General features: G+C 34.6%; 2 protein-coding genes across 2 annotated transcripts; one reads left to right on the top strand and one right to left on the bottom strand.

The window, feature by feature from the left end:
* The first annotated feature begins 4,901 nt into the window (after nucleotides 1–4,901).
* LOC11438844 (F-box/FBD/LRR-repeat protein At4g26340) lies at nucleotides 4,902–6,197 on the top strand. The gene has a single exon (XM_024770766.1). It carries the CDS (start codon nucleotides 4,902–4,904, stop codon nucleotides 6,195–6,197), a length of 1,296 nt encoding a protein of 431 aa, XP_024626534.1.
* A 5,119-nt stretch (nucleotides 6,198–11,316) lies between these two features.
* Nucleotides 11,317–16,998, bottom strand: LOC11439294 (putative FBD-associated F-box protein At5g56820). Its single transcript, XM_003621663.4, has 2 exons — nucleotides 16,178–16,998; nucleotides 11,317–11,836 (listed from the first exon to the last, which is right to left on the bottom strand). Exons 1-2 carry the CDS (start codon nucleotides 16,880–16,882, stop codon nucleotides 11,552–11,554), a joined length of 990 nt encoding a protein of 329 aa, XP_003621711.1. The 5' UTR covers nucleotides 16,883–16,998; the 3' UTR covers nucleotides 11,317–11,551.
* Between the last annotated feature and the right edge of the window lie 9,015 nt (nucleotides 16,999–26,013).

Below are 26,013 nucleotides of genomic sequence, written 5' to 3'. Positions count from 1 at the left end.
TTGGGTGCATCTTCGGTACCTGCAGAGCAAGAAGAAATTGCTAATTTTTGCAAGTGGATACTCTCAATTGGAGACGGCAACGATGCTTCGGGTGACAATGGTGAAATGAAGGTAGAAATTCCTGAAGATTCGCTGATATCAGACACAACAAATCCGTTGATGTCACTTATAGACTTTGTGTATCCCGATCTGAATGATAACCTTGGTGACCAACTACTTTTCCAAGAAAGGGGAATACTCGCACCAACGCTTGATTCAGTTGAGCATGTTAACGAATTTATGATGTCGCTGATTCCAGGTGAAGAGAAAGAGTATTTAACCTCTGATTCTATTTTTAGATCGGGTGAAAATTCTGATGTCCAAAGCGAGTGGTTCACACCAGAATTTCTTAATGGTATTAAGAGCTTTGGAATTCCAAATCACAGGTTGAAACTAAAGGTGGGATGTCCGGTTATGCTGATGAGAAACATCGATCAAGGCAATGGACTGTGTAATGGTACTAGGCTGACAATTACACGTCTAGGGAAGAGCACGATAGCTGCTACCGTAATTACATGAAAAAGGGCAGGTACTAGAGTATTCATTCCCAGGATGAATCTTATTCCGAGTGATCCAGAACTACCGTTCAAATTCAGGCGCAGGCAATTTCCACTGACGCTTTGTTTTGCAATGACAATAAATAAAAGTCAGGGTCAATCTTTATCTCGAGTGGGGGTTATCTTCCTAAGCCTGTGCTCACGCATGGACAACTTTATGTCGCTGTCTCTCAAGTAACTTCAAGAAAAGGTCTGAAGCTGCTCATCATGGATGAAGATAATAATGTTTGTAAGGAGACCACAAATGTTGTGTATCGTGAAGTTTTTCAAAAAGTATGATCATTGGTTATGTTTTAGAATTGTTGTTGCTATAATTTATAAAACTAAAGTTGCCTATTGTTTGGAAGTCGTTTTATTTTTAATTTCTTTGTAAGGCGTACTGGTCATTATAGACATGCAATTTCTATATAAGTAGATCCTCCTGTCATTGACTATTAATTCATGCACTTTTCAGGTTTAACAATCCGTGAAACCTTTTTTTTTATTTTTTTATTTTGTTTACATCGTTGTTACCCTAAAATACAATATTTACATTAGACCATTTGTTTTGTAAAAATTAAAAACAAATAACAATCGGCGTTTCTGTAGCCCAAACTATATTTATACACACCCGTAAAAAAAATTAAACGTTTGCATTTACCTACTACGTGTATGCATGTGACAATGACTATTATATAAAAAAAATACATATTTTTTAGTTTTTATGATTAATAAAATACATTTTGCCAACAAATATTATTACACAGTACGTCGGCGTATTTTTGCAAGAAAATTACATATGCTAATTTTAACAATGAATGCATCTTATACTACAAATAATTAGTACAAGTATAATAATCCAAATATTTTTATCGTTATATGAAATGTTTAGATATTTCAAAATATATACAAAATTAAGATGATATTTTTTTCATATCGAATTTAAAATCTATACATTTGATTAAAAAAGTTTTTTATTTCCCCGTGTTAGCACGGGTCATTATACTAGTAAAAAAGAATGTGTTTACCTCTGGCTGGTGATCCTATCTAGAAGAGCTTGAACACATGCTTTCCAAAGCATTTTCCACAAATGCTAGCTTTCTCCTTACAGAAGCATTTACCAGACTAATAGCAATCACTCCTATTACAATGACAATAGAAGCTGAAATCGCTATAATAGCTGAAATACTAAGGAACCTGTGGTGATGAATTGGACTACTAGACTCAGATGATTCATTTCTTGGGATTCGAGGATCCATTTGATCGTTATAGCCATGTGGATCAAGTACTAGAGGTTTTGGTACATTCATTTTGCATGGACCTGTCAACAAGGGCGAACAAAGACCATAGTTTCCTTCCAAAGAACTTTTGTCCAAGTTTTGAAATATGCTACCAATTAGAAGCTTTCCTGTGAGGCTGTTATGTGATATATTCACAGCAAGAAGATTTTGAAGCTTTCCTAGCTCCATTGGTAGCTCTCCACTTAGTTCATTGAATTCCACTATAAGGATTTGATTACATCAAATGGTAGTCTAACAAATTATCCTAAGTGAAATAGATGGAACATTCTGATGGTCAGAATGTTCAGCTCAGCACATGCTTACTTTATGAACAGTACAGTGGGTGAAAAGCAAAAAGCAAAAGCAAAGCAAATCTATCTTGTTCAACAAGAGATAGACACGCATGATAGTTGGTACAGTACAAGGACCACACAATCCCTCAAAGCATTGACATGAAGATGCATAATCCACTTTATCTCTCCTGCACCAGTCCCAAGGCAAATCTGGGAAAGTAACTTTCTGATGTATGTGGAAAAACCCATACTTTGGTTATTGCCCAGAAACTCATATGAAAAGCATATGACATGCCCATAACTTCATGTGTTCATTCATACATGATGAACCCAGATGAAGATCATCATGAACACAACAACATTCTAATGTTCATTAGAGATCATAATGTTTGCCCAGAATTTCAAGTAAAAGCTTGTGCGACCCAGGACACATGGCATTACACAATTGGACACCCTACAACGGCTATATGAGCCCAAAGAATCTATAAATAGAGATCATGGCCTTAACAAAACTTGCACCATTTCAAAGCATACAAAAAAACAACTGAAATTGTTTGAAGCTCTTGCAATTTGAATTGATCATCACTGAAGGCTCTTTTTACCTTCTTTGTAGTGTAAATCAATTCTCTTCTTGTTATCTCTCTTAAAGATAACTTCTTCTTCCTCCTCTTCTGTTTGATTTTCAAACATTTAAACCTCTTACAAATTGTAAACAGAATCACATCTAGCTTTAGGGGTACTAAAATGTTAGTTTGAGAAAAGGTTGTAAAAGTCTAAATAGTTAACTTAGCAATAAGGTGCAAGACTGTTGAGGCTTAGAGAATGCAGAGTTGTAATTGTTGAGGTGAACAAAGATTGTAAGGTGCAGGATTTGAGAGGTTATCTCAAACATCATAGTGGAAACCTTCACAAGATTGTGAGGAGTGGACTAACCCACATTGGGTGAACCACTATAAATCTTTATGTGTTCTCTCTCTCTCTCTCTCTCTCTCTCTCTCTTCCCTATACTCTTTAATTACAGTATACACAACACACACTTACACATTTACTTTATTCAGAACGCTCTGAAGTCAGAATATTACCTTAACTATTCCAAGTAAACTACTTGAGAATCACTTTTAAGTTTCAGGATAATTTTTAAAGGGTCACAATTCAAACCCCCCTTCCTTGTGACTATTTTATCTACTTCAACCTTTTCTAAGGTGTATTCTAAAAGCCCGTGCATTTATGGCCCTGCACGTCTATCCCAGTTTTAACGAACGCTCTAGAAATTCTGCCTCAAAATTCTATAGAACCGACCTCAGTTCCACATTCGTATAGATGAATCTATCAAGAGTACTCCTGTAGCTATGTACCCTACTCAACATAGAGTATAGATCTCATTAAGAGTTGCTATTATATCTTCCTTCTTTAGCTGCAAAGATCATGCTTTCTATATCCTTTTTCTCATAACATGTTCTATCACTTCATGACTCATTATTACCCGTTGAACCTAAGTCTTGGGATCTCCATTCATGTAGGTCGGGTTACCATCACTCAATAAGCTATAGACATTAGTCCCATCCTACTAGATGTTTCTCAGGCTTTCTCTCTATTTAGTCATTTCGTCAAAGGATACCCTAAGTTTTTATTAGTACGTACAAAATCAACTCTAACCGCTCCATTAGAGATACATTATCTAATTATGTTGTGTTTCCGCCTTACCTATCGTCTCTTTCCATTATAATAACGATTCTTGGTTGTGTGTCGAACATAGAACGTTGGGATTACACATGTGCAATTTCTTAATAATAATAGATGTAGAGATAATTGAATAGAAAACATAATTTGTATAAAGCTTAACTTAGTATAGAGAAGATGTTTGAGAAGTAAGATGTTATGTTGACTTATTATGCCAAGAAATGTTTCGGTAAGCATGACTACACACAGAAGCTTTTGGCTCTCTTAGTTAACGATCAATTCATAAGTTTATATACATTACCTTGTCGAGGCGTACATGATGACACGATTCTTTCCATTTTGATCCCATGCTCATAGGAAACCTTGTTGAATTTGGTGTTTTGATATTCACAACCATTGTTGGTTTTGAGTTTTTTTTTAATCGTTAACTTTGTCTCATTTTCTCCCATGGCTTTCCAATTCTCACAATCCTCAAATGTGTCTGACTTATGTTTAAGAAAGTATACCCATACTTTCATAGAGTGATCATGAAGCAATTCTTTTTTCGAATGGGTGAGACAAGTGGAAAAGAAATTATGACTGAAAATTTTGATGCTTACTCTCTATCTTGAAGAATAACATTAAAAAAAAATGAGAAATGCTAGCAACACACATTTTTCAATACACTCTCTTTGATTGGTTAAAATTCACATAAGTCCTACCAAATTATGTGGATCCCATATAAATTTGGTTAAAATGTGGGTTGCTGGCATTTATCTTAACAAAATAAAATAAACGTTTAAAAACATAAAATATGCCTCTGGTTGAAGAGAGGGTTTCAAAAGCAATTGTCTTGTGAAAACAATAAGATAAGATAGGCCGGCGGCCGGCCCAGCCCAAGAGAGAAAAGGCCAATAAATAAATCCAGAAATACATAACAAAGTCAATCATTCATCTTCTTCTTCCTCTACTTCCTTCAACCCTAGCCGCATGCGCATAGCATATCGGAATCCCAATCCCAATCCCAATCCCAAAGGTAACTAACAAAAGTTTATTCTTTTTGTTTTGTTATTTGATCAAGTAATCAAACTATGATGGCAGAAGAAGATAGGATGAGTGGTTTACCCGATGAATTGCTATGTCAAATTCTGTCATTTTTACCCTCAGAGGAAATCCCGAGCACAAGCCTTCTCTCAAAGCGATGGAGGCGAGTCTGGCTAGGGATGCCAAATGCAGATAGAATCAGTATTTTACCTGATGAACTGCTATGTCGCATCCTATCTCTTTTGCCTGCAAAACAAATCATGGTCACATCCCTTCTCTCAAGGCGCTGGAGATCACTCCGTCCAAGAATGACGGAAATCAACATTGATGACACTAGCTATATCCATGACCGCGATGCCTATGACAGATATTATCATGTCATCGCCTTGTTTTTGTTTGAAATGAAAATCCATCATCCTATCATGAAAACTGTTACTATTCTCTCTGCATCTCCCTTCTTTAATCCGTTACCTTTATGGCTTAATTGTCTCAAAGTTCAACATCTCGATGTAACTTCTTCCGCCACCCTTTGCCTTTGTGTACCATATAAGGTTCTAACTTCCACAGCTCTCGTTGTTTTGAAGTTGAATGCCTTGACTATAGACTATGTTCATAGATCTTCTACTAATTTGCCTTCCCTTAAAATCCTCCACTTGACCCAAGTTCATTTTCTAAAGCTTAAATTTCTCATCAAGATTCTCTCCATGTCTCCGCTTCTTGAGGATCTTCTCTTGAAAGATTTACAAGTTACAGACAATACTCTTGCTCAGGATGATGCTGCTGCTTTGAAACCTTTCCCCAAACTGCTTAGAGCAGACATTTCTGACTCTTGTATTTCTCCTCTTTTACTGCCCCTCAAACTCTTTTATAATGTCCATTTTCTACGCTCTCAACTACAAACACTAGAGGAACAACAAGACACTCAGTTTCTCAGTTTAACTCATTTGGACCTTAGCTTTGATCATGGATATTACTGGATTTCCCTAATCAAATTCATATGCGCCTGCCCCTCTCTTCAAACTCTCACCATTCGCAAGATTGGAGGAGGCTATGGATTATTAAGTAATGATGATCACAATAACTGGCCGCATCCACAATTTGTCCCCCAATGCATTTCATCACATCTACAAATGTTCTCTTTTATTAATTATGGAGGCAACCTAAGCGAGCTTCAATTCACCAAATATGTTGTCCAAAATGCAACTCTCTTGCGCAACGTCACCATCTACAGAAATACCTCTTCAAATCCACCCAAGGACCTTCAAATCATCAAAGAATTACACTACTGTCAAAAGGAGAAGAAAGAGGATTCCGTTACCCACCAACTTCATTTTGAATGGATCTAGTGGATGGAAGAACTACAAATCTCAACAAGGCCTATCCCTTCCTTCCTTAGCTGCTGCTGATGCTGCTTTTTATTGGTTTTTTTTTATTTTTTTATCTTCTTTATCCTATAATAATTAACTATTTATTACTTCTGTTTTCAATCTTTACTTTTCTTATTTATTGCTGCTCTTGCTATGTATGCTTATGATGATTATTTATTGTAATCTCTTTTTCACAATATTAATTATTTGATTGTGCTACTTAATATTCTTTGTGTGTATCTATTCTACATGATTTTAACGATAACACCGTTGCATGTTATAATTTTTTAGCGATCAGGTTTATTTTATTTCGAGAACAGATGATACTCTTTCTCACTCTTACTGTGCTACAACATAATTGTTGATTTATTTACATGAAAACATGGAAAATACAAATGGACAAAAATTGCGACAAAAATTTGATTCTAATTCAGTAGTTAGATAATTTGGATTTTATCATAATTCAAGCAATTGGACAACTTTTGTTCGGACCCAATTCTGGGCTCAAACTTTGTATCCCACCCCTTTGGAAATTTATGTTAGGATGTGGCATGGAGTGAGGTAAGCGGCGATATCCTCCTCCTCCTCTTTCTTCCATGGCAAAAAATAAACATCCCTCAAGATGGTGAATGCTAACTAAATAGATATCCACCATGCCCAACTTGTGTACGAGTTAGGTATGAATACTGCTAGCTGCTGGGTGTTAGGATAAGATAGAAGGGAAATTGATTAGGGGAAATTAGGCAGTTAGTTAGTGAGAGGGTAGTTTAGGTTGTTAGAGATGATATTAGGATGGAATATGTAAGTTTGTACACTCTGATGCATAAATAGAGCAACTGCACTGGCTTGTAATCGAGTCTTCACTCTCAAATGATTGTAATGAAATGATAAAACAGTTTGCAGGATCGGTAAAAGCTGGAAAGACAATGGAGCAGAGCAACGGGTGATGGCTTCGTTATATGGAAGGTAAGGAATAACATGATTATCCAAAATCAAGATGCGGAAGTTGAGAGGCGTGTGAAAAAAGGTAAAACTGATGGTGCGGAGCTGGTTGAATCTCAAAATTATTATGGGATTTGGATATGATATAAGACAGAGGTGAAAGAAGGCATTATTCAAACTAGTGCAAATCTGCAATTCCTGTATGAATACTCCAGTCTGCATTTTGTTTCCACATGCATGAAAGGATAATACTGGGGTGTGTAGGAGTTGAGGTGTAGATCAGAAGCACATATGTAAGGACTGTTTGGACAAGTAAATAAAGAAAACAAAGTGCGTATGAATAGAGGTGAATGTAGGTTATGGAGCTGTGGAGCGGAAATTGTGTAGACCTGTCAAGAACGAGCAGTAGTGACATTAGACTGTGAGCTTTTATTCAAGAATGAATGAATTTTAAGATACTGTGAAGAAGTTAGTACAATGACATAAATAACATATGAATGTTGGAAAGTTGCTTAAATTTATGAATTACTGTCAAGAGAGCATATTTTGCAATGAATGTAGTAGTAGTTGAATAGAAGTGGTTCTTTAATCTTGGTGTGTTGTGGGCAAGTTTTAAAGATCTTACTTAAGATGATCAAATTATAGTTGAGTTTATGTTGAAATGGTTAAAGTTTAGATGGTATTAGTATTCAACTTGGTATGGTAGTTGGTCTGTGTTTTTGTGTCAAGGGAAAATCTCATTAGTGATGATGGCTGCTTTGATTCTGAGATCAAAACTGATGCGACTGCTTACTCATTAGGGTGCTAATATATGTTTGGGTTGGGGGCTGTACTACTTGAAGGAGTGGATTAGTTTTTAAATAAATCATTCTGTCAACATTGTCTTTTTATTTGTATATTAAGAGATGTTGATGTATTAAAAAGACAAATGTATGTATTTTGGGGTCTTCTAAGTTTGACGCTTGTATCATATTATTCATATTAGTTGTTTTTTTAGTTTATGCACCTGTACTCTCTTTTCATTAAAATCAGTTAAAAAGTACTTATGTAGACGTTTATTGCTAAGTTATAAGTTCACGTTCAAACCTATAATTCATACGTGCACTATTCTGTCATAGTTTGAAACAAAATCGTTCAATTACTTAGTTTATTTTTAATGTTTGATGAAATATTTATATTGAATTGAGTAACAATATGAAGAAAAAAATGCATGGATATAATCATTAAACACTTTTTGGAATTTTTTTTTTTTTTAAACTCGGTATCTGACCTAAGAGTCGACTAATATGAGAAAATCAATCTCATAGTTCACTTGGGATGACTTTAAAATTAGAACAATTAAAATATGGGTTTGTTAGAAGTTTAAAAATATAAAATGGTTTTGTATTTTAAATCAAATTATATAGCGAGTCGAGATGTTTTCCAACTTGCATTTTATGCATCTTATTTTGGTGGACATTTTATGCATCTTATTATTCAATGAGTATCTTACTTATATTTCACTTTTCTTCATGTTTATTTACTAAAATCTGTAAGCATGAATATATAGAATTATGGACCTCTTTCTTTAAGGTTCACCCATGGTCCTTGCTAAATGACCTATAATAGTGGGTAGACATTTACTTTTCGGGTGCAAAATCACTTGTTAATTTTCTAATCCCCATTTCACACTGTACACCCTACTCCTGGCATATGAATATTTACCTTGGCATATAGCGAGTCGAGATGTTTTCCAACTTCTCTACCTTCAACCCAGACATTCGAATCTGAAAATCATTCCATCCACTTCTTCAAAAACCCTCCATGGTTACGATCTGAAAAATCATTTCTCACTTCTCTAATTCATCATCAACAACACTAAACCTCCTCCCATTTTTCTAATTCTATTTAAAATTCTTAGAATTCCAACAACACCAATCTACATAATCATAACCCCTTCAATCGACCACAACCCCTTTGAGAAAAGAAAAAAAGAAGAAAAAACTCCATCCACTTCATGACCCTGCAACGACCATGAACATGCCGTGTTCAACCATCGGTGCTGCAACGTACGCAACACTATATCAAATCAAAAAATAACCAACTCTGCATTATTTTGAATTTGGTTTATACTGATTCATGTGTTTGTTTTCAGAAATTTTTGCTTGCAATTTCATTGGTTTGGATTAGGGATTATAACGATTTGGATGATAAATTAACAAGATATATGAAATTGGGTTTGATTTTGGGTATGATGTTTCTGTATGAATTTTAAGAGTTTTTTTTTCTCTTCATTTTTATGTTTCTGGGTATACTATGTTTCTACAGAACTATGGAAGTTTTAGAAGTTATTTATGAAAAGAACAAGAAAAAGAAACCACACAAGTATGAATTTGAAGGTCAGGGTTGGAATCCACAACCATGTATAGTGCATTGCATCATAGGATTTCGTTTTAGATTTGTGAATACAATCAATACAAGTATACAACATCGTGTGAATTCACACAAAAATCAGGCACCATCGTGTGAATTATGGTGTGTTGTGTGGTTGAAGATGATTGAATTGAGTTAGATGATTATGGAAAAAATTAGGAGCAGAAAAATTTGTGTAATGATTTATTTATAAAAAATGGGTTTAATTTTATTTTATGATGAAGGTTGAATGAAGATGATGAACGTGGATGAAGATGAAGATGAGAGAAGAAGATGAATAAAGTAAATAAATTAGGTGTTGGTGATACACTATAAAATCTTATAGACCTCCGTAATCCAACGGTCTTTTTTTTTTAATGGATTAAAATTATCAAAATTGGACCAAATTGAATAAAAGAAATAAGCTAAGGGACATGTTTGATAAAGTTAAGACTTATGAGATCAAATTGAATAAAAGAAATAAGTTAAGGGACTGACAGATCAATTAAGCCTTAAAATAACTAGGCACAAGTAATGCATCCCCAAATGAAATTTACAATACTATATTGAACTTACATAAGTTACATTTTATTTTTCGAACACCAAGTTATTTTATCTTTAAGTACTTGTAAAATTTGAACTTACATTATTGGTTATTGCTATTTTTGAATGACGTGTAATGTTTTATTCTATTTATGGATGAATAAATGAGGTGTCTGAGGGTTGAACTCTAACCCCTGCACATATTATGTATTATCCAAAATGAGTTACGTTCGTGGAGACCGATTCTAATGTTTTTCCAAAATATAAAAAGTACGAAATGGTTTTCTTCTTTTCACTATATTGATCCATTGATGGTATATGGTACTCTTGCCCTTCTTACATTCTTTCCTAATTAATTAATGTTGAAAACTCCAAAACACGTTGGGATTCATGGTCTTCCTCACATCTTAGAATCCTTTGAAATAAAATTTTGTACTATTTGGATCCTCTTGTTAAGAAATTACAAACTCAAGCAGAAGGTAAAGCCATGACATGACCCAGCGAGAGCCTAAAGAAGACTGTAGCATAAAAGTGTATACTCCCTACAATTTTTTCCTTTACAACTTTGGTATCTAAAATCACATTCATTTAAAGGTGTTTAGGTATGGTTTTGTCTTGCATTAACTCTTTATTAAGTGAGAAAAGCTTATTGAACCTTCAAGATATCCTCCTAATTGGTCGAAGGGTAGAAATATGCTTGGCTAATTTCTTGTTATTTTAACATTATGTACTTACTACTTGAAGGAGTGGATTAGTTTTTAAATAAGGAAATACACGGTGTACAAATTGAATGAGGCTTTGTATGGACCTACGTAGATTGGCTTACTTTTGGGGCAAGCATGGGGTTTGTGGTGCAGACTAACAAGAAGGTCTCACCTGATGGATGCCAAAAGAATAATAGGGTACTTAAAAGAATCTAAATGTATGGTTGTTATTCCCATGTAAAGGAAAACAGAAGGTAGTAATCCTGCTGGGATTTTCTGGTGCAGACTGCTTTGGACATAAGGCTGATAGGAGGACTTATATAATCCTTGTTAGGGATTCTAGCTGCACCAAATTATTGGTGTTCAAAGGAACAGTCAGCTTGTGGCCTTCTATTTTTGGGAGACTGAGTACATAATTGGGTTGAATGCAAGAATCTAATCTCACACACGGTTGCTAATTGATAATAAATCCCTAATACCTAGCTAAGAAGCCTATCTCACATGGTATAAGCATACAGTTAAAAATAAAAAAACACGACTACATATTCAACAAATAAGCATTTGATCCAAAAAGAGAAGAAATGAAAACCAGTTTTCTACTTAAACTCGACACCGGAGTTCCATAATGCGATTATCTACTTAAACTTGACACTAAAGTTTCAAAATACCATAGAATCTACTACAAACCACCAAACCAAATCTTGAGTAATCAACAGTCGCCCAACATAGATCAACTACAAACTGTATCAATCATCAATCAAAGAGAAGCGAGGTAGTGGATGACCTCCTCCATGAAGCTAGTTTCTTTAACCATCCATACTTGACGGTTGTATCGGTAGAAGGAAGACATTTTATGGAAATGGTCTTCAAGCTGTTGGAATTAAGCATAACATATCTCACAAAGCGGTCCTGACATGTTGTGCTTTTGTAACCGTGAAGAAAGCATGATTTGAGCTGATTGGTTAAGCACACTGGAACAATTATTGGATTGATCCAATTATCCACATTTTCCTCTCCTTCTTCCATCTGCCTAGAATCCTGTCACAAAATTATTAAAGCAGAATATAATTAAAATAAATAAAACTGTTCAGGCTTCTACATAAATAAGCTATCAAAATTTTAAAACTGATTTGATTTGTTTCTACTTTCCTTTTCTGAAAGAGAAGTACATTTACTAGGCGGTGATGAGCACATATAATAGTACACAAAATCTAATTGCAGATTATGTATCGGCATTTTCATCTAAGAAATGATATTAATGAACTTAAGTATAATATTAAGGATGAGTAGTGAGAACAAAAATTTGAAACATAACATAAATACATCAATTTTTTCACAATATCTGAAATTCAAAAAATGATCAAATGATCAATAAAATAATCTTATCTGCAGACATGAATTGGAGGCCAAAAATTAGAAGATATTATATCGCAAGAACTTCTCTAATTCAAAAACTACAGGGTGAGTACTGCTAGGCAGTGATGAGCACATATAATAGTAACTGCATATGCAACATTGGTGTATACATAATGTGATGTAATGGCTAACATAAGTGAAAATACATAATGTAATAATTAACATTAGTGAAAATAGATTACCACTCATTAATAAAAAGGAAAAGTGAGTACTGATTTTTATCATTAACCAACAATAACAAACTTAAGGCAAGAACAAGGAACATTTTACAAACAAGCCTACTCTCATATACAGTACAAGCATGGAAGAACACAAACGGAGCTGAATTATTTTCTCTTCATCCGTATTATGTTTGGTTGCGTGTTTATAAAGTGTATGAAAGCAGATAACACATTTAAACAAGCATTATAAACAAGCTAAACACTTTGTCAATTATCGATAATGTGGGATACATGTTGAACTCCAGAAATAAGTACAAAACAGAGTTCAAAAAAATTAGAAGATAGAACACTCTTCAGATGACAAAAGAAATAAAACATGAATCCCTCTAATCCGTAATCCTTTACGCCTCAAGATGTTAAAAAATGTTCAACTATACGAGTAACAGCTCTTAGATTCAGAACTTTGGTTTCAAACAGAGAATGGAGTAGCTTATTCCTTTCCAACAGCAGACTATGTCCCTCATGACACCCTTTCTGTGAAATTTTCATATTCCTCAGTTTCTCACCGTACTCTCTCATAGCTTTTCTTGCAAAAATTTAAACACTGTCATGTATCAAAGTTATTGACATTACCCACCTCGTTTTATAAGACATACTAATGGTCTTAGTCATGATATTTATTCACTGCTTCATACTATATTTTCAGCTTATACATAAAAATTCAATTCTACACAAGTTTTGACCCTAATATATCACATACTTGTACAGGTATCAGGCATCACACCACACCATAATTCATGATACACTGGCTAAGGGAAAGACAGTAATTGTAATATTAATTTTTCATAAATATTTGATTTATAATCATATTCAAGATTTTATCATCCTCAACTAAAGAAAAGAATTCTAATGTTAATTAAAAGGTCCTTCCATTCTGACTCACTACAAGGACATAAATCGCCTTCTCATCCTACTAATTCATAGTTAACATGTTCTTTCATTTTGACTCATATCAACTAGCGCAAGAGATAGTATAGCATCTCCAAAACCAGCTCAACATGACTAAGATAAATGCCATAGAAGTTAATCTAGCACTAGGTAAATGTCAGAGGTTAGTCTCAAATCTCACACCTAAACACAAATTCAATAAAACTGTATACAAGTGAAACCTTATATTTCCATTTAAAATCAACATTCTAAATTGTAAGTTTGAACCTGTCAAAATCCCAAATTTGACATGTCCAATGCGCAAAATGTTGAGAGTAATGCTAGTAACACTTAGTCTAACATCTCTTTCCAAATTCCAACACTAACTCTCTTATCGGATCAAATTAATGTCGGTCTGATCACTTTAAGTGGGGAACATTTCTAAAATTGTGGGATCCACATGAATTTCACCCGATAAGAGAAATGTGAAGTTCGGAAGAGTAGTAGAGAGACATGTTAATCTAGTGTTTCTTCAAAAGAACAGAAAGGAACATGAAGAAATGAAATCTAATGGGGAATGTTACGATTCATAATAGCACAAGTGGAAATACGATTAGCAAAACAGAATCAGTTTCTGCAATGAGACAAATGGCAACCGTCAAAACACGATCCTAAATTTAGAATCTACATTCTAAACTGCAAGTTTGCACCTGTCAAAATCCCAAATTCGACAATGTCACTAAGACACTAACTCTCTTATCATCGCATCAAATTAGCGTCGGCTCGCCTAAATTGAGTTCTACACGCATAATATTCCCTTTTGACTGATATTAAAGGAGTGAGGATTGGCAATCATAGGCTCTCTATCTTACTTTCAGTATTTTTCCCTTCCATAAATTCTACTATTACATTGGTCATCAGTATTTGTATTTCTCAATTCAGCCATTTTTTCCTTGTTCTAATCATTTATACTAGTGAATAGTGTTTGAGACTCATTTTGTTATTGGTGTAAGATATCTGAACCGTTACAGAATGCTGAACCACAAGCATACGACGTAAGATATCACACCATAAGGCTGTTTTGTATCTCGCAACCAGCAAACACACAAGGCACTAAATTGAAATAATCGAAAAACAATAAATCATATTGGACAAGAACGGTCAGAAATTAATTGATAAAATAATGCTTAGTGCCCGTAAACAAAAAGAAATAAAACATGAATCCCTCTAATCCATAATCCTTTACGCCTCACGTTGGGCAGCAAGCATGTGCAACCCGAGATGCTAAAAACTGTTCAACTTTACGAGTGCGAGAAATAGAAAACATTGTGCATCTCTTAGATTCAGAACTTTGGTTTCAAACAGAGAATGGAGTAGCTTATTCCTTTCCAACAGCAGACTACGTCCCTCATAACACCCCTTTTGTGAAATTTTCTCAAAGGGCTTGAGAAATTTTCATATTCCTCAGTTTCTCACCGTACTCTCTCTTAGCATTTCTTGCAAAAATTCAACCACTGTCATGTGTCAAAGTTATTGACATTATCCCCCTCGTTTTATAAGACATACTAATTGTCCTAGTCATGATATTCATTCAATGCTTCATACTATATTTTCAGCTTATGCATAAAAATCCAATTCTACACAAATTTTGACCCTAATGTATCACATACTTGTACAGGGCATCGCACCACACCATAATTCATGATACACTGGCCAAAGGGGAAGACCGTAATTGTAATATTAATTTTTCATAAAAATTTGAATTTATAATCATATTCAAGATTTTATCATCCACAACTAAAGAAAAGAAATTCCAATGTTAATTAAAAGGTCCTTCCATTCTGACTCACTACAAGCACATTAATCGCCTTCTCATCCTACTAATTCAAAGTTAACATGTTCTTTCATTTTGACTCACATCAACTAGCACAAGAGATAGTATAGCATCTCCAAAACCAGCTCAACATGACTATTATAAATGCCATAGAAGTTAGTCTAGCACTAGGTAAATGTCATGGTCTCAAATCTCACACCTAAACACAAATTCAATAAAATTGTATACAAGTGAAACCTTGTATTTCCATTTAGAATCTTCTACATTCTAAATTGTAAGTTTGAACTTGTAAAAATTCCATTTAGAATCTACATTCTAAATTGTAAGTTTGAACTTGTAAAAATTCCAAATTTGACATGTCCAATGCGCAAACATGTTAAGAGTAGTGCTAGTAACACTTAGTCTAACCTCTCTTTCCAAAGTCCAACACCAACTCTCTTATCGGATCAAATTAATGTCGGTCTGATCACTTTAAGTGGGGAACATTTCTAAAATAGTGGGATCCACATGAATTTCACCCGATAAGAGAAATGTGAATTTCGGAAGAGTATTAGAGAGACATGTTAATCTAGAGTTTCTTTAAAAGAAACGAAAGGAACATGAAGAAATGAAATTTAATGGGGAATGTTATGATTCATAATAGCACAAGTGGAAATACGATTAGCAAAACAGAATCAGTTTCTGAAATGAGACAAATGGCAACTGTCAAAACATGATCCTAAATTTAGAATCTACATTCTAAACTGCAAGTTTGCAGCTGTCAAAATCCCAAATTCGACAATGTCACTAAAACACTAACTCTCTTATCATTGCATCAAATTAATGTCGGCCTCGCCTAAATTGAGTACTACACACACAATCCTAAATTGAGTTCTACACGCATAATGACACACCATCACAAAACCAATATATATTATTCGGATTAAATTCTCATTTAACTTAATTAGCATATATAAATATAAGTGAAACACGGGAGTATAGTATATAACATAGACATATTAAATTAGGATATACATGATGTAATGATTAATGATAGATTACCATAGGAGTAAACTCAAGGGTTGTTAGGAGATGTGAAACACTGATGAACAAGACAAGCATTTCCCAAGGTAGCTTGTGTAGAAAGGCACCACGGAGACAAGGAAAAAGGTCAGCTTCACGGTCGCAGATCGGAGCCGAAAAAGTGGGAGACGAAATCCGCAATTCCTCCAAAACCCTCGACACAGCAGATAGCAGAGAAAGGAAAACCGATTTGGTGTCAAATTGAACCCGAGACAGAGAAAGCACCTTTAGTGAAGGCAAAGAGGCAACGGATAGAGTCTCAGCTATACATACACGGTGAAGTTTCAACTCCACCAAAGTACGGGAATTGAAGACAGGACGAGTAAGATACATATTCAATATACCATAGATTGAGAGAGAGTTCAAGCTAAGATTCAAACGCACTATGTTACGAACAGCTTTTTCAGCAACCGTGACGATATCTCCACTTCGCCGAGTAAAAATGCTCAAATCGAAACTCGTCAGGTCAGTTCGATGTCTCATCTCATCCAAAGCATCAAGCAATGAACCATTTTCATCATCTAATCTCAGACAAGTAAGAGCTTTGAAAACGTGAACCCATCTCTTTGACAGAACACAAGTGCTTACAGATTCGCGAGTGTGAAGGTTTGACAGAATACGAACAAGCAAATCATCTGATAAGGAACTGATGCGATCTTCACCGTCTTCTTCTTCTTCAGCCATGTTCAACAAGTTAGGGTTTGAGGGAAAGAGAGAACAAGTGAGAGACTGAGAGGAACGAGTGTGTGTGAGTGAGTGAGAGACTGAGAGGAATGAGTGTGTTGTTACTTGTTACGTTTTCAATTCTCCTTTTCTTTTCTTTTCATTTCTTTTTTTGTTTTCCTCAATTTTATTTTATTTTAATCACCCCGCACTTTTTCTACATTTAACTCTCATTTTCCCTTTTATCAATAAACATCCATTTTTTAATGTTAGATAAAAATGTAAATGTATATCTTGAAAATAAAATACTTCCTCTATTTTAAAATAACCGTTGTTTTAGGTTTGTGTACAATTTTTACAAAAATGATTAATTATGTCAATTTCAATGGTAAAAAGGATACACGACATGAAGGGAAAAAATAAAATAAAAGACAATAATAATCTTGATACTAAAGAAGATTTTATGTACTTGAAGTCATAGTTCTAAACTACGTTGCAATATAACTGTTTTCGAGATTTTTATAATGGCAACACAACCGCAATTGTTGTAGTAAATTATTGTTTGGTGTGCAAGAAAGTGAAGGATTTGAAGGAAGCTTTTCATGTAACTTGGATTGCAAGTTACCATTTGGAGCAAATTCAGATACTAAAAGTTGTAGTTGTGGTGTCCAATAGTAATCTTTCAATGCTGTCAAACTTTGGTGTCTGGCTTTGCCTAGAATTCTAACTTCATTGTCAAAGACTTCTAGAAATTGAAGTATGTTTGATGTGATAAGCTCATAAAACTATTCTATATATGCGAGACTTATAACTTTTAACACATAACATATTGGCTATTTTTGGGACACTAGATTCTTTTTTCATTGTTTAGATTCACCATATTACTCCTTATTTTTATTACTATCACTCTAATTACTAAAGAAGATTTTTTGTACTTGAAGTCATAGTTCTAAACTACGTCGCAATATAACTGTTTTCGAGATTTTTATAATGGCAACCAGTGGCGGAGTCAGGAAATTTATGGAGCCCGGGCAAAAAAAAATTCTCAAATTCACATGTGATATAATATATCAACATTCATAAATCGATTTTTTTTTTAATTTTAATTTTAATTAAAAAATCGAAATAAAAGAGGTTTATCATTTTGTCAACAAAAGTACAATTTAAAATATGATTATTAATTGAAATTGACCATGTAATATACGTGAAGTCTGAAAATTGACCCTATAATTAAATAACATATATTCTGACCATGTAATTCGATATTTTTATTATTTATAACCCTGTAATATACGCGAAGTCCAAAAAAGCAACCGATAGATTATTTTTTTCATGATTTGTTAGAGGTGATTTAAGAACGTTAAAATATGGCTTTACACAAAAAATTTATAAATTTTCGACAAACGACAAATTAATTATGAACTTTTAAAGTGTCAAAAGCTAAAAAAAAAACAAAACAAAGGAAATCTCGACCTATAAATCGAATACCAAAACGTGCAAAATTGAAATTTTGTTCCGTGTAAGCGTATACTAACAAGTCAAGTTTAGTTCCCTAATTTTGTAGGCATGACTAGAACATGATAAGAACCTTCACAATGAAATTTTGTAGTCTTTAAACGATATACAAATTAATTATAAATTGTTTAAGAAATTCATAATTATGTGGGAATAAAAATTCATAATTAATTTATCCCTGGTCGAAGAAATTTAATTTTTTATGTAAAACTATATTTTAACGTGCTAAACATGTATGAAAAAAATAATGAAAAAATTCAACATGTAGGTCACTTTTTTAGACTACACATATATTACAGGGTAGTCAAAAATAAGAAGAAATTCAAGTTACAATGCTATAGTATATGTTTTGTATTTTGAAGGGTCATTTTTCAGACATTATGTATATTACAGGATCAATTTGAACAATTAACCCGTTAAAATAAGAGAGATGAACCCGTCAATAGTGTGCTAAATAAAATTCCGTGACCTATTTGCGTGTGAGAATTTTTAGATTGTCCAAATTTTTATTTTTGTATGTGTGTTAATTGGCTTTTGGGTTGGGTGTAATGTAGAAAAATCGTCGATCGAGCCCGGGCGACCGCTCGGGGTCGCCGGGCGGTGAAACCGCCCCTGATGGCAACACAACCGCAATTGTTGTAGTAAATTATTGTTTGGTGTGCAAGAAAGTGAAGGATTTGAAGGAAGCTTTTCATGTAACTTGGATTGCAAGTTACCATTTGGAGCAAATTCAAATACTAAAAGTTGTAGTTGTGGCGTCCAATAGTAATCTTTCAATGCTGTCAAACTTTGGTGTTTGGCTTTGCCTGGAATTCTAACTTCAGTGTCAAAGACTTCTAGAAATTGAAGTATGTTTGATGTGATAAGCTCATAAAATTATTCTATGCGAGACTTATAACTTTTAACACATAACATATTGGCTATTTTTGGGACACTAGATTCTTTTTTCATTATTTAGATTCACCATATTACTCCTTATTTTTATTACTATCACTCTAATTATATTGGAGGTTGAACTGACTCTTGAAAAGGAGTACCAAGCAATCACCACGAAGCTTCATTCTAACATACCATCTTGGTGGTTATGGGATTTGTAAAATGCTGATCATTCCTAGAGGCATTTTTAGCAGAACTTTACATAACATGTTTTGAGATAATATGTTGATACTTTCTCAAGTTGCAAAGAATTATATGATGTTAGAATTAGAAAGGTTATAAATCATAATAATAAGAGGTAGAATTATTTCGAGTCTCAACATTCAGAGACATCAAAATGCTGAGCTCAAAACTTAAAGAAAAATTCAAAAATTGCAATCTGACAATGATGTTCAACATACATGTAGGACATTTTTCATACGAACTATAAAACCATAATATATTTGGCCCCATTGAAGTAAGCTAAGCAACTATTAAAGTTACCGTCAATTGAATTTTATTTTATATAGGATTAAAAACTTTGTAGAAAGATTCCACCTCTCTCAAAGTTTGTTTTACATTGTACTCATTCTTTAGTCACTAACTCGATCTTACCCGCAAACTGCGACCTAGAACACAACTATGAAGATTGTCCGTTTTAGTTAGTCCTGCACCCAAATTTTGTTTTGTTTACAATACTCTTGTTTATTTATATCATGAAAAAGTTATGTCTTACCTTTTTTTTTTAACAAATTACTAGTTTGAGGTATTCCTTTTCGAGGCACATTGGATGTGGATACCTCTCCTAACTAGGAATAAATACACTCATTAATAAATTGATGTTATTGATAAAAGGGAAACTTGGAGTTGATAATTACATATTTATACGCAATGAACTAGAATCCACATAAACTGAATTATAGTTAAAAAGGATACACAATATGAAGGAAACAAAATAGAAAAATGCAATAATCTTGATAATACAGAATACTTTATGTACTCGAAGCCACAAGTAACAGTTTTTAAGATAACTGCAATGACAACAAAACTACAATTGTGGTTGAATCTACTGTGTTTCTCAGAAGTACAAAGGTTCAATGTGTAATTGTGACCGCAGTTTAAAACCACTGAAAATAGCTAAACATATATGCGTATTAGTGTCATCAAAATACTTCCATCCTTTGAGGAACAGAAGTTTTAATGACCTGCAATATTTGCACAACTTCTGCCATAGTAGGCCTACTAGATGGAATTTGAGATGTACAGACCATAGCCAGCTTCAAAACAGGTAAAACCTCATCCTCGGGATATTCGCTCATCAAACTTGGATCAACACACTCCAAAGCATTACCATGTTCAAGCAAAACCCTCACATGATCATTCAATATCAACACATTATCTTCACCATACTCCACCGGCCTCTTACCTGTCACTATTTCAAGTATCATCACACCAAAACCATACACATCACATTTCTCATTGACCCTTAAGATTTGACAGGCTAGTTCTGGTGCTACATAACCTAAAGCACTTTGAAACCTGTTACTCATCACATGCTTGTCTAGCTTTGTTAATAGCCTAGCTAACCCGAAATCTGATATCTTTGCGTTGAAGTTTTCGTCAAGTAAGATGTTGCTTGGTTTTATGTTGTAGTGAATGATTGGTGGTCTGAATGAATGATGCAAATGTGCAAGTCCCTTTGCTGTTCCAAGTAAAATCTTGAATCTATTAGGCCAAGAAAGTGGTGGACTTGAAGGAAGATTTTCATGTAACTTGGATTGCAAGTTACTATTCGGTGCAAATTCAGATGCTAAAAGCTGTAGTTGAGGATTCCAATAGTATCCTTTCGACGCTATCAAATTTGGATGTCTGGCGTTGCCTAGAATTCTAACTTCCCTGTCGAAGTCTTCTAGATATTGAAGTATGTTTGATGTGATAAGTTTCTTGATTGCAACATTTCTTCCTTGTTGTGATCCTAACGGAACTTTGAAAATTGTTCGAAACACTCCTTCACCAATTTCAGATGCCTTGTTTAGCGAGTTTTCTGGATTGCTGATCCAATCTGCAAAAAGAATAAGGAATCATATCTTAAGCCCAAAAGGGAGCAGAAGTTGCTGTTTATCAACAAATTTTCAGATCATAATCTGTTTATTTAAGTCCAAAAGTATGATAACAATAATCAATGAAGACAAGGATAGTCATCACGGATGCGATGATTGAAATTTGTGGAATGGGTTAAGGACTATACAAACAAACAAAAATTAGACTTTCAAGATATTCAGGTTCTGAAGAACATATGTATCCTTTTTGCTTAAAACTATGGCCAAAAGGATTATTTTATGATGATGAACATTTAAGAAAGACAGAATGATCTGATTCACAACGGGTCATCCCAAACTACTGCAAAACTTTGCTAAATCGACCAAACCATGTCCGAGGTGATTGTTTTAGGCCATATAAGGACTTCTGCAATTTGCATAGCAGACTACGCTCCCCTTGAGCAACAAACTCAGGAGGTTGCTCCATATAAATCTCTTCTTCCAACTCACCATGCAAGAAAGTATATATTCTTGATATCCAACTGAAATAAAGGCCAACATTTCATGGCGGCCATAGCTATAAAGAGGCGAACAGATGTCATCTTCGCAACTGGTGAGAAGGTATCGTTGTAATCTTGACCATAGACCTGGGTATAGCCTTTAGCCACTAATCGAGCCTTTAATCGATCAACTTGTTCGTCAGGTCCCACTTTGACATTAAACACCCACCTACAACCAACAATAGATTTTCCAGGAGGAGGTGGAACAAGCTCCCAAGTATGGTTGGATTCTAATGCTACCATTTCATCAATCATGGCTTGTTTCCATCTTTGGTGAGATAATGCTTCATGAACTGTCTTAGGAATTGAGACAGATGACAGAGCATAAACAAAAGCAAAGTAGAAGGAGACAGTCGGTGGTAACTCAAAAAGTTGTAGACAGAATGAGGATTAGCAGTTGACCTTTTACCTTTATGAAGAGCAATAGGTAAGTCATTAGAAGGCTCGGGTGGGACCACAACAGGAGAGGAGATTGGATCAGTAGCCGAATCACTAGAATCAGTAGAAATAGTCTTTAGAGCTGAATCACTAGAATCAATAGGAGATGTTTCTGGAGCTTCAACATGTCGACGCTCGTAAATATTACTGTACCGGCGGAACTCAGGGTTACCTTATAACTGTGGAGAACTTTGAGTAGAGACAGGTGGCTCAAATATTGGGTGAAATAGAGAGATAGGTATCACCTGAGAATCGGTAACATCTGTTGTAGAACTAGTTGTAGTGTGTGAAGCAAAGAATGGTATATCCTCAAAGAAAGTAACATCTGCTGAAATATAAAAGCGATGTGTAGATGGAGAATAACATCGATAACCCTTTTGGGTTCTAAAATAGCCCAAAAAAACACATTTGACAGCTCGTGCAGACAATTTATCGCAACCAGGAGTGAGATCATGAACAAAACATGTAGAGCCGAACACACGAAGTGGGACTCTGTACAAAGGGTCCTTAGGAAATAAGAGTGAGAGTGTGGTATCTCATTATCCAATACTGAGGATGACATAGAGTTTATCAAATAACAAGCAGTGAGAATAGCATCACCCCAAAACTTAAAAGGTGTATGAGCATTGATCAATAAGGTTCAAGCTGTATCAACTAAATGGCGATGTTTCCTTTCAGCGACGCCATTTTGTTGTGGTGTGTGGGGACGACTCGATTGATGTATGATACCAAGAGAAGCCATGAAAGAGTTGAATGGTGCAGAAAAATATTCTTTTGCATTTTCACTCTGGAAAATTCAAATTCCTTTTCCAAATTGGTTCTTTATCTCTAAACAAAATGTCTGAAAGGCACCAAATAATTGTGAACGGTCCTTCAGTAAAGTGATCCAGGTGCATCTAGAAAAATCATCAATGAAAGTGACATAATATTTGTATCCCAAAGTAGACATCACCCGACTAGGACCCCACACATCAGAATGAACAATATCAAAGGGAGACTTGGATCTTTTGTTGGGACTGCTTGGGAAAGATGCTCTAACATGTTTGCCAAGTTGACATGACTCACAATCCAATGACTTCAAATGTGAAAGTTGAGGAACCAACACCTTTAACTTATCAAAACTTGGATGACCCAAACGACGATGAATCATATCTGGAGATGCAGAAACACCACAAATAGTGGATGATTGACTATGAAGGTAATATATACCTTGTGATACATATCCTGTTCCAATTGTCTTTCCTTTATTACAATCATGTATACAGAAAGACTTGGAAGAAAATGTTATGCAACAATTGAGAGAGTCAGTAAGCTTACTAATTGATATCAAATTAAAAGGACGACCAGGTACAAATAAAACATAGTTCAATGATAGAGATGGCAGAGGTGAGGCCTGACCAATACCAGTAACTTGTGCCTTAGAACCATTAGCAAGGATAATATTGTGAGGTATATTTGGAGGTGACAAGTTAGAGATAAGAGAGGGATTACCAACTACATGATCGGAAGCACCGAAATCTAAAATCCATGATCCGACGCAGTGAGAAAGACAAGTTGTAGAATTACCAAAAAGAGCCAAAATGGTCGGAGATAAAATCGGTTTGACAACCATCATACCACTAAACAAAAAACCTTTGAATGACGTCCAAAGACAAATCTCTAAAAAGTGGGACCCAAGTGTTGTTGATGGCCCTAAACAACACAGAAGAGCAAGGTGAGTCAGATGATGACAGTGGTGACTGAAAGCAGCGGGAAGGCGGCGCGTTGATTGACGTTTAATGGCGGAAAGCAGATCGGTGCAGTCTGATTCTAATTCCAGAGCGCGTGTCTATGTCGGTGGCTCCAACAACCGTTAGCGGTGGTTGCGCTTTCACAACTGACTTGAAACCAAACAGACTAAAAAACTAGCGTTAGCCTTGTCGGCCAAACCCAAAGAAAAACCTAGCTCTAGATACCATTTTGAATATGAATATTTCTCATAATATTGAAAGGGATGAAAATCAACTATTTATATACATGAAATATGATCTAAATAGGAATGCAATCTTATCATAACTCATAATGATACTAACAATCATAGTGTATTAAATATAATAAATATCAATATCTCAATATCTTCCTTCCAAACAAACAAGTCTCTCTGTCAAAAAGCAACCAATTCCGATCACCTCCCACGTTCATTCCCATATCCCTAATCCTACAGGATTTTTTAGTTGAAAGTGAAAAGAGACGTGGGAAACGATCTCAGAGGCTAGAGTCCCAACCAACAATCATATACCAAAAACTAGTGTTGACTCCATTACCCATAATATCCTTCGGAAACTAACCTATATCACTGGTATATATTAAAATGTCAACTATACTTTACGAAACTTAGAAGAAGTACAGAATACAAGAACCCTGACATATGATCCATTTTGTTATTAATGATATATTCATCCATGATTTTTTTACGTGAACCAATCATCCTTAGTTACTAGAACAATATCGTTTTCATTTTCAAAAAAATACGATCTCAAGAGCAGAAGCAGTGCCAAATGAGATTAAGATTCCACTAGGTTTATGAAAATACAATACAAGCATTTTTGTTCACTTGATGTCTATCTCAAACACAATACCACACTACCTCTACATGATAGCACAATACATGACTCTCTCAATCACAACAAGATATCATAGAACAATATATGCACCCACTCTTTTGTAAATTGTTGTCTCCCCATCATTCAACTCAACTAAATATAGCCTCCCAAGCCTTTTTGATTAAACAAATTGAATGCATACCTTTCTCAATATTGATACAAGAAATGAACACATGAATGGTAAGGATGATTCTGACGGCAAAATTCAATTATACTTGAGAGTAACCAAACATGTCAGAATCAATTTTACATCCCTAGAATCAATTTTGACGTCTCTAAAAATACATAGTAACTTTCCCAAAAAATATAAAGGTGGGAATTTGTTTCCAAGGAGCATAGAATATATGAAACATTGCAAGATATATGAAACATTGCCACCACACTTTCATGGGAAGAAAAAAAAAACAGAGATTGAGGGTTAAAAAGTTTATTAAATACATTATTCCTACACATATTTTGTCACCTAGTAACAAAAATTGAAATGACCATTCCAATTCTAAGGAAAATGTCTTAAAATAGAGAAACAAACACCCCCTCAGAGAAAATCCTTTTGACATGTATAATCCAAAAGTTAAGTAGAGGATTTGGACTAAGCTAAGTAGATGAAACGTGCACAAATGGGAAGATTTGGGTTTCATTTTTTCATACAATTGAGGTCTCATGAAAGTTTAAACCATCAAATTCCATAATTTAGACAATTTGGTAAATTAATGAGAAGAGTGGATGTGTTTCTTAATAATGAAACAACAATATTGGAGATAGTAGATCAAGCAACAATGATCGAGCAAAAAGCAGCACTGCATGTCTCTTCTATCTAAATAACAAAATACACCCACGAGGAAAGTCGGAGGATCAGCTACATTGCACTCAAAACAACCACACAAGTTTGACAGGTAAATTAAACAATAAAATGTAAATACTACAAGATTAATAAATCCAAAAATGGATAAATTGACGACCCTGTTGAATTTACAATGATATAAAAAAGAGTATGCAAAGCTTGTGTAAGAAAAAGATCATACACCGTAACCAACCTTAACAAA

The sequence above is a fragment of the Medicago truncatula genome, chromosome 7 (assembly GCF_003473485.1).
Source record: "Medicago truncatula cultivar Jemalong A17 chromosome 7, MtrunA17r5.0-ANR, whole genome shotgun sequence".
Taxonomy (NCBI): Eukaryota; Viridiplantae; Streptophyta; class Magnoliopsida; order Fabales; family Fabaceae; genus Medicago; species Medicago truncatula.
Note: the sequence above shows the minus strand (reverse complement) of the source record. Positions and strands in the feature narration are given on the sequence as shown.

Bases quoted from the DNA above. Each gene is read 5' to 3' on its own strand.
- LOC11438844 (XM_024770766.1), top strand. From the start codon at position 4,902: ATGGCAGAAGAAGATAGGATGAGTGGTTTACCCGATGAATTGCTATGT.
- LOC11439294 (XM_003621663.4), bottom strand. From the start codon at position 16,882: ATGGCTGAAGAAGAAGAAGACGGTGAAGATCGCATCAGTTCCTTATCA. The intron at 11,837-16,177 runs GTAATCTATCAT...ATTTTGTGACAG, and splicing joins CCCTTGAGTTTACTCCTATG to GATTCTAGGCAGATGGAAGA.